The 10,392-nt window shown below is 37.5% G+C and overlaps 1 protein-coding gene across 8 annotated transcripts in view; it reads right to left on the bottom strand.

Annotated features, from left to right (window-relative positions):
* The window catches only part of SCAF8 (SR-related CTD associated factor 8), a 204,349-nt gene that overhangs the window by 114,266 nt on the left and 79,691 nt on the right, over nt 1-10,392 (bottom strand). For all 8 annotated transcript variants that reach the window (XR_015251666.1, XR_015251665.1, XR_015251667.1 and 5 more), the window contains 4 exons: nt 8,804-8,937; nt 7,072-7,216; nt 4,422-4,490; nt 917-1,135 (listed from right to left, as the gene is read on the bottom strand). Coding sequence is in view for 5 of the 8 variants with exons in the window: in XM_086708209.1 (XP_086564335.1) it covers nt 917-1,135; nt 4,422-4,490; nt 7,072-7,216; nt 8,804-8,937 (567 nt within the window). In the remaining 3 variants the exon portion in view is untranslated. The remainder of the gene's footprint in view (nt 1-916; nt 1,136-4,421; nt 4,491-7,071; nt 7,217-8,803; nt 8,938-10,392) is intronic.

Below are 10,392 nucleotides of genomic sequence, written 5' to 3'. Positions count from 1 at the left end.
AATTTCCCAGTAGTTAGTCTAGAGTTAGCTGCTTATATCCCCCAACAATCAAGATGCACTAGATACTAAACAAAACTTAAAGCTAAAATTACTATGCATAGTGAAATTTAAATATTAAGACATAAGTGGGGTGTTACCTAAGATCTTTACATAAAACATTTAAAGGTGGGTTTTGTTTTTTGTTTAATGTTTGTTTATTTTTGAGAGACAGAGAGAGAGAGAGCATGAGTGGGAGAGGGGCAGAGAGAGAAAGGGAGACACAGAACCTGAAGCAGGCTCCAGGCTCTGAACTGTCAGCACAGAGACCAACGTGGGGCTCGAACTCATGAGCAGTGAGATCTTGACCTGAGCAGAAGTCAGACGCTCAACCAACTGAGCCACCCAGGCACCCCAAAACATTTAAAGTTTAATAAAAATGTCAGGTATTATAGTAATTCTCCACCTTTAACAAAAGTCTTTCTAAAGCACAAACAAATTTTAATATACTAACAGTGCTGCCATAAAAGAGGACTGGCTACTTTGAAGTATCATATTTCTCTTTTAGACCTGGCTGAAAAATACTGGAAGAAGTAAGTTATTTATACCTAATCTCTGCTTGTCCTAATCTTTCTCTAAGGACACATATTCTGTGAAACTGTATTTTGATAACAACACATTGATGCAGTCCCAATAGGCCAAAAAAAAAGGGAAGGGAAAGGTCTTAAACGTGCCAAAATCTACACTATCCTGAACAGAATGCCAACTTTTTCTAACAGAAATTTTAGGAGATAGTGATCTCTTTTGAAACATTGCAACACTTCAATACTGGTGCACTGAACTGGGTACAAATGTGCAAGGCATCTCAGAATTAAACACCAATGTAGAGGAGTAGTGCTTATGATTTAATTTGTATTTCTGGGGAATCTGTTTGTTTTACCTGATCTGGTGTTTTCAGCAGAAGGAATCTGGTGGTCTATAAGATGAGGTACTTTTTCTTCAGGCTCTGCTTGTTTAGTTGGAGGATTAAAAACATTTCCAGCTGGCAGAGCAGAAGTAGCAAGATTGCTGGCAACAGAACCACCCGGTAAAACAAGACTACCAAATCCAACATCTTTCACGGTTTCTGGAGTCATGGATAATGGCGGCTGCACTAAAGCTGTTTAAAGAGCGAGAAAATATATTTCAGATTTAATTAGGCAAGCAAATCATGTGTTAATTTAAAATATTAACTATGACCAACACTGCCCTTGCCAAAGTTTTCAATGACTTCCTCTCTTCTCTCCCCAGTTTGGTAAAACTACTCAGTAACTGTGACATACTGAATGCTCTTCTGGTCCCTCTATTTTATTTATAATGAAAACTAACTTCTCACAGCTTGTCTGTTTCATTTTATGGCATCTCTTTATTACCTAGCACATTATATAATAATTGATGCTCAAAATGACAAATCAGTCATCATGAAGAGGCTAAGTTACATTTAGAAAGTTTTACTTTTTTTTAATCAGGGAAAACAATTTTTGGAAATATTTTAAAGTGTTTAGTAAAATATGGACCAGTACTTTAGAAGTAATACAAAAAAAAATCATAATTTCCAAGAATGTCAGTACATGAATTTCTGAATATACAGAAATGATTCATGCAGAATGACAAATACACACAACAATACGAATCTGCTCAAACCCCCTGAAATTATAATGTACTAATGCCCTTACATTCTCTACTTTTATCAAATGAGGTTAGAAACCCATCATGTAAGTGGTAATGTGGACTACAAATAAAAAGGTATGAACATTCCATGTTTTAAAAATTTTTTTCCAAAAAAAAATTTTAATGTTTATTTTTATTTTTAGAGAGAGAGAGAGAGAGAGAGAGAGAGAGAGACACTAAGGGCATATGGGGAGGGGGGAGGGAGGGAGGGAGGGGGAGGGAGAGAGAGAGAGAGAGAAACAGACAGAAGGAGACACAGAATCAGAAGCAGGCTTCAGGCTCTGGGCTATTAGCACAGAGCCCGACGGCGGGGGTGGGGGGGGGGGGGGGCTCGAACCCATGAACCATGAGATCATGACCTGAGCTGAAGTTGGACACTCAACCAACTTAGCCACCCCAGAGCCCCATGAACATTCCATTTTATTTTCATTTTTTTAAATTTTTTTTTAACGTTTATTTATTTTTGAGACTGAAAGAGACAGAGCATGAATGGGGGAGGGTCAGAGAGAGAGGGAGACACAGAATCTGAAACAGGCTCCAGGCTCTGAGCCATCAGCACAGAGCCTGACGTGGGGCTTGAACTCACGAACCGCGAGATCATGACCTGAGCTGAAGTCGGACGCTGAACCGACTGAGCCACCCAGGCGCCCCAACATTCCATTTTAAAGAATGAGTAGAAAACTCTGTTAAGTGTATATGTCATTTATATCTTTAAAAAAAACCAGAACTAGAGGAATATAAAATCACAACTAAGCCATCAGAATTTTTAGTCCAATTTATGTCACGACACCATTACATCATTTATTTGGGAATTTTAAGAACTGTTTTATCCTCACATTTTGACTCTAGCTTATCTGGACAAACTGCTAGCACATAAGAGAGCTATAAAATAGCAACAAAATCACCTGCAATCATGTGTAGGAATTATGAGAATTAAACAGTACAGTGTGAACAATGAGGACAGTACCTGGCACATGGCTATATTTCTCCTTCTCCATTAAACTGATCCCAGATTTTCTACAATGAATAAGCTAAGGAAATGACTGGGGGAGGTAAGCTCTAGGATGAGTCTCTGAATGCTGAATTCAAAAACGGCTTCTAAATACTTGTCTAATTTTTTGAAAAAATAAACAATGCTTCCTCATTAACCAACAATAAAAAAGAAGGATCCTAATCCTGTTTGAACACTAAAGGAGAGAAAAGAAGTTATAAATATAAGGGAAGTGGGTTACAGGTAAGTTCTCTATCATATAAACTCCCTTTACAATAAAATCCTTTGAACCAGTAATGGGCCAGAAAGCTAAGAAGTTCTCCAAAACTCATGTAGTCGTCTCAAAAGGATAAAAAGGCAACATGAAAGGTCTCTTACTCACTAAAGATAAAACAAATTGAACTTCAAAATGAAAAATGAGTGCAACTGCTCTAAAGTAAAAGTCTATTAATCCACAAACATTACAGAAACTGAAGGAGAAAGAAGTGAAAGGGAAAGGTAGAGAAAGAGAGGAAGTAAGAGAAAGCCTCTTCTCCCCACTTCAGTCACTGGATATCACTAGAAATGCCCACAGAACTAAACTTGTGCTGAAAAATGGCACTTAGGGGCAAGAACTTAGCATCTACCACAGTTCTCCCATACAACTGTACCTCAAGATAAGTAACTACTACCAGCTGGTACGAGAAAGATTTCTTTAGTAAAAAATTCTAGGTAAGAAATGTAGAAAACTTACAAAATTCAAAAGATTACCACTTTGCAAACAATGGAAAATAGATTAGAAAGCAATAATAATCAGTGGATGAAAAGATCAGATGAATATTGGAAGGGATTTTAATGACCAGGTTCCATTTTCTGAATGCTCTGATCCATCTTAAAATCATTGGAAGTGGGATAAGAAGAAACTGAATGGCAAAAAAACAAAAACAAAAAAAGAAATTGCATGGCTCCTGATGTGATATTATATCAAGTCTATATAACACTCCACCAGGTAAATATTGTTGCTAAAAATGTTGGGAGCAGATCCTTGGCAAACCTTTGGTGCTAAAAAACTTCCTATGTACAGAAAAATCCAGAAGATGCAGGAACAAATTCAATACCACAAAGAAGGAAAAATCAAATCCACTGTTTGGGATCTTGCATAGAGAAGTGAAGTGTTTCTTCAGCAAATCAAGATTAAAAAAGAAAGGAAAGTCTAAGCAGGACTCCTCTAGATTGAGATATTTAATACACAAAACAAAAATCACACAAATGTGATCTGGGGCCTCTTCTCTGAATTTCAACTAAAACAAACCAGTTATAAGTGACATTTTGAGACAACAGAGCAAATCTGAATATGGAATGACTATCATATAATAATGTTAGTTTTTTGGAAATCATTTAGCAAAAAAAAAGTATTTTTCTAAAAACTTTCATAATAGGGGTGGCCTGGGTGACTCAGTTGGTTGGCTAAATGTCCAACTCTTGGTTTCAGCTCAGCTGATAATCTCAGCCCACACGGGGCTCTGTGCTGACAGTGTGGAGCCTGCTTGGGATTCTCTTTCTGCCTTTCTCTTTGCCCCCCATCTGCTTGTGCACACTCTTTCTCTCTCTCTGGAAGTAAATAAATGAACTTTTCAAAAACTATGCTTTATTAAAATAAATAAAAAATTAAAACTTTCATAAAAAAATTTGTAATTCACGAGAATGAGAACCAACAGGTTAACACTACCATGAATAAAGAAAAGTCTCAAAGTAGGAAACTCACATGTTGGTACTACTGGTGGAATAGCAGGTGGCGGTACAACAGGTGGTGGAACTGGAGGTGGCATGAAACCTACAAGGGAAAAAAGAACCAGAAATAAAAGAAGACTTACTTCTTTTAACTCAAAGATTTCAACAGCTATACATGAAATTCTACATTCTTAAAACAGCTTTCCACTACTATGACCTTTTATTTGTGAATATATTTTCCATTTAAAAAATCACTTTTATAAACACTGTCTTATATTTGATCCTTAATAAGCTAGGAACAGAAATTCTTATCACTATCACTTCCTATTTATTTGTTCATTTGTGGAAGTCCTATGGCACTCTCTATGATACTGTACAATCAAAATTAACATAAGCCAGACAACCCGTTTTGTATTTTAGAATAACTGCATGGGAAATTAAATTTTTTTTTTTTTAATTTTTAACGTTTATTTATTTTTGAGACAGAGAGAGACAGAGCATGAATGGGGGAGGGGCAGAGAGAGAGGGAGACAGGGAATCGGAAACAGGCTCCAGGCTCTGAGCTGTCAGCACAGAGCCCGATGCAGGGCTCGAACTCACGGACTGCGAAATCATGACCTGAGCCGAAGTCGGCCGCTTAACCGACTGAGCCACCCAGGTGCCCCTAAATATTGTATTTCAAGCTGCTGATAATACTATATGCAATAATGTTATTTGTAAAATGTGCTGCTGTATTTCTTTGCTATATATGCTGTTTATCTGCTAGATCAAATTATTCTAATAACCTTGGATGTTACTATATTATGCTTTGAGCATTGAAATAAATCTTCAACTTAAATATTGACTTTTAATAAATTTAAATGTCAAATGATCAAACAATAAATCTGTTTCCTTGCATTGTTAAAATATAGAACTACCAGCGGCACCTGGGTGGCTCAGTTGGTTAAGCGTCCAGCTTCGGCTCAGGTCATGATCTCGCCATTTGTGAGTTTGAGCCCCATGTCGGACTGTGTTCTGACATGACAGCTCAGAGCCTGGGGCCTATTGTCTTCTCTCTCTGCCCCTCCCCTGCTTGCATTCTGTCTGTCTCTCTCAAAAATAAATAAACATTCCAAAACGTTTTTTAAAAAATACAGAGCTACCATTAAATTCAATTAAAAAAACAGTGGCTAAAGGGGTGCCTGGGTTAGCTACTGTCTGACTCTTGTTTTCAGTTCAGGTGATCTGATTCATGGCTCAGGAGATTAAGCTCCATATCAGGCCCTGAGCTGACAGCGCAGAGCCCGCTTGAGATTCCCAATCTCTCTCTCTCTGTGCCCCTCCCCTGCTCTTGAGCATGCTCTCTCAAATTCAATAAACATTAAAAGAAAAGGTGGCTAAAAATACTGTGACTATCAACAAATAAATGCTAGACAATGATACTACAAAGTCTATGTGATGATATGAGTTAATCATTGAAAATTATCTTCTGAAAAAAAAATTTTTTTAACAAATTTTTTAATGTTTATTTTTGACAGAGACAGAGCACAAGAGGGGGAGGGACAGAGAGAGAGGGAGACACAGAATCTGAAGCAAGCTCCAGGCTCTGAGCTGTCAGGACAGAGCCCAATGCAAGGGCTCGAACCCACAAACTGTAAGATCATGACCTGAGCCGAAGTTGGATGCTTAACCAAATGAGCCACCCAGCTGCCCCTGAAAAAAAGTTTTAATTCAGATTTCAAAGACAGAAAATAACTGACAAGAGTAATCTTCCAATCTTTAAAATATAAAAAGATAAAATACTTATAAAACCTGCATTAATTTCAAATAATGTATTTAATTATAATGTGAAAATTTTATGTTACACAGCAAATAAATTACAACCATTCTCAGCCAATGAATTTATTTTTGGCCTTGTTGACAGTTTTAGGAATTCTGTACAATGGCTAAGAACTTAAATTATAGAAATCAAAGTACTTCTTTTCTTACAATATGCAAATCCATGAAGTTCAAAGAAAGATAAAAACAGCTTTTTGAAAAATAATATATATCATTTAATCCTTTGTGCTTTCCTCTCATTCTTCTAACCTCCCATGGGCTAATACTAAAAACTCTATCTCTAAGCTATACAAGCTATTATTTATATTTAATTGACGAGTGTCAAGTAATCTATAGTTTCTAAACTAGAAATGTTGATTCAACAAACTTTTATCAAAGATTAGGTCAAAAAAAGTATTACAAATTCAATTAGCATTTTAAGATACATTATCATTTCTAATGTCAAAATGAAAACCTAATGATTTTTAGGAATAACCATCTATATACATTAATACATACTTCCTGATGTATGAGTGGTAACTATAGACAATTCTGATACAAAAAATTCAACATAAACTTTAAGTTATTTTAAGAGTACTTCAATGCTTTTAAAGGATTCCATTTTTTTCTCATCTGTGCTTCTTAAAGTGTGGTCCTGCAACCACGTGCATCACCTGGAACTTGTCAGAAATGCAAGTGTCTTGCCCCACCTCAGACTTGGGGAAGCAAGGAGGCCAGGCCCAGGACTCTACTTTAACATGCTCTCTGAGGGACCCCGACGTATGCTAAGGCTTGAGAACTGATGCTCTATATAGCATTTTAACATGGAAAAATAACAATTTAAATGATATTCTAAGGAGAGTACACAGAAGATGAAAAGTCCTTACCAGGAGGTGGTTGTGAAGGGTTAAAACTCGCTCGCAGAAAAGGAGGTGGAGGGATTGGACTGAATCCAGGAGGAGGAACCGGCATGGAGACCGGAAATGCTGGTGGAACTAAACTAACTGTAGGCACAGCTGGCGCCACTGGAATCTTTTGTGAATAGAAAATAAAAAGCCCATAAATTATTCTATCCATCTGCAATGAATACATCTTGGAACAACTAGAAGTAACTTATTTCTATTTCTTTCTAAGGAGGTAACAAAAACCACTGTATTAAGTCGTCTTGTTATTTTCCTTTTTGCACACTTGTAAGTGACCCTGACTTAAAGTAACAGCAAGACAGTATTGTCAACAGATAGTATACATAGAGGCTGAAATCTATTTTACATTCAAGTGATGTACAGAAATGGGCACCGACCTGAAGAGCGAATATCGTGATCAGTTTTCAGCTGCCATCCCCCACTAAGTTTATAATACCTACATATGGTAAGCAACCTAACCATTAGGAAACCTGTCAGTAACAGTTTCAAAATGGCTTGAATTTCTCTTAAGTTAATTTTCTACTCCTATCATAAATATTTTATACTCATCCTAGGTACAATAATTCGCAAATATTTACTTGTACCATGGGTGTACCCCTTTCCTAAATTTCACATTTCTCAGTGGTCTATTCATCAACATCTCAACTTCGTTGTCTGAAAGACTCCAAACTTCACATGCACAAAACGGAACTCATTGTCCTGCCCCTTCTCAGATAATGATAACTTCATCTTTCCAATTGTGCAAACCAAAAACCTTGCCTCTTCTCTTTCTCACAACTCCAATCTAATCATGCCATGAAGTCCCATTCAACACACCATCACTATACCCCGATTATCTGAGCACTTCTGATTCCCTGCACTACCAACAGTCCATGAGTCACCATCTGCTCTCATCTCAATTGCTCCAACGGTCTCTTCACTGGTCTCCCTGCTTTTACTAATGCCCACTAGTCTATTCTCAGAATAATAGCCAGTACAATCCTTTAAAACCAGATCTTTTAAAACCTTTAAAGCCAGATGAAGTCACTCCTTTCTTCACAATTCTGCAACAGCACCCCATCTCAGAGCGAAAACCAAAGTCCTATCAGAGATCACACTCCTGCTAAGCTGCCTCTCATTCACTTCACTCTAGCCCACTTACTATTCTTGGAAAGCACCAAGCACACTCCTGGCCTAGAGCCTTTCACTGGCTGTTCCTTTTGCCTGGAATGCTCTTCCTCAGGTAGCCACATGGTTAATTCCCTCAGCAACTGTTGCCACAATCTCAATTAAATCTACTCTGACCACTTAAAATGATAAGCACCTATCCAGGTACTCCTGACAATCCTCATACTCTCTCCCTTTTCCTTCTACAATATCTCACAAACCCACTCATCTTGCATTTTCTGTCTCTCCTACTGAAAACCAAAGCTGCATAAAGGCAGGGACTTGTGTGCTTTTTCCCACTGATGTATCCTTATCCTGGGTGCCTAGAACAGTGAATGTCATAGAAGCAGGCAACAGCATGTCATAAATGAACATTTAAATATATAGGCCACCATTTCTAAAAATAATTTCTTTTCCAAAAACTGTTGGGACTAAACTGCTATTTATTTTATTTTGGACAATTTCTTCCAAGTTTTATAAAGTAAATACATGAGTAAAAACAGAAATGTAAGACAACACATTAATAATAACAGAAACATCCAGCACTAACCTGTAACATAGCAACAGGTGGAGGAAAAACCTCTGCCTGGGTTGTGACCACTGTCTCCTTTTCAACTGGAGTTGGGCTCTGAGTTGTCTGGACCGTCTCTTTAACAGGTTCTGAGCTTTTCACAGTTTCCCACTCTAAACAAAATATTTGAAATTGATTCCTCTGTGTAGGTGCAAAATTTTCATTTTATTTCTGTGTATACATTTACTTCATCTCTAAGTCCTCCATATACCTTGGCACATCTTTAAGATGTGTCCACAACTATAAGGGCCAACCTAGGTTTTGCCCAGATAAATCTGATGAGAACACCAAGGAATCCAAAGCAGCATGACACATGACAGAAACGAAAGACACTAAAATATTTAGTCTAGAGAGACCACTTAGAAAGGACATAATAGATACAGACCTCAAAGACTATCTGATATAAGAGGAACCAATCTTATTCTATATTGTGTCACAAGATACAAGGGAAGACCAACAAGGAAGGTATTATTAACCCAATAAAGAAAAATCTTTCAGGGGTGCCTGGGTGGCTCAGCTGGTTAAGCATCTGACTTCGGCACAGGTCATGATCTCGCGGTTCGTGGGTTTGAGCCCCGCGTCGGGCTCTGTGCCGACAGCTCAGAGCCTGGAGTCTGCTTTGGATTCTGTCTCTCCCTCTCTCTCTCTACCCCTCCCCTGCTCATGCTCTGTCTTTCAAAAATAAATAAATGTTAAAAAAAAATTAAGGAAAATCTTTCTAAAAATATAGTTGCGCAAAAATAAAGCAAAGAAGCTCTCGTCAATTCCTCCAATGGTTCTCCATCTCCTTCAGAATAAAGATCAAAGTCATTATGATGACTAATAAGACTTTATATGACTGCGTCTCTCTGTACACCTCTCCGACTTCACCTCCTACTCATTTGTCACTAACTTTGCTCAAACCATGCTGGTGTCTTATAATTTTTGAAGAGACTTTGCACTTACTGTTCCCTCTGTATAGAATGCATTCTCTCCAGAGAGCTCCACATCTTACTCCTTCAAACACCACTCTCTCCATTAGATCTTCCTCAACTATGTAAAACTGCATTGCTCCATACCAATACTGTCTATATCTCCCTCCCTGTTCCCTGCTTTTTCTTCTTAGAACTTATCAACATAGAAATACTATATAGTTTACCTATTTTATTGTATGTTTCTTTTCACTAGAACATGGGTTGGCAAACTTTCCCTATAGTATTTTAGACTTTGTGGACCATACGTTCTCTGTTGCAACTACTCAGCTGCTGTTGAAAAAAAAAGTCATATAAAGGAAGTAAATGTAAGTGAGTGCAGCTGTATTTCAATAAAATTTTACAGAATAGCTGGCCAGCAGGATTTGACCTATGGCCTACAGGCTGTCATCCCCTGTACTACAATGTGCATGCAATCAGAGGAAGGATTTTTGTCTGTCTCACTACTATAATCTCAGTTCCTAAAATCACGGTTGGCACACAATAGAAACTAAAATATTTACTGAATGAATGAATGTTTTGGAGGAATATCCATCAAGAAAAAAAAAAAAAAAAGACTGACAAGAAAAAAAAAAGCGTTTAGAAAATTTGTGCATT

Source organism: Puma concolor, chromosome B2, assembly GCF_028749965.1.
Source record: "Puma concolor isolate L17-30 chromosome B2, mPumCon1.1.hap2, whole genome shotgun sequence".
Lineage (NCBI taxonomy): Eukaryota > Metazoa > Chordata > Mammalia > Carnivora > Felidae > Puma > Puma concolor.
This window is presented reverse-complemented; position numbering and strand designations above follow the sequence as displayed.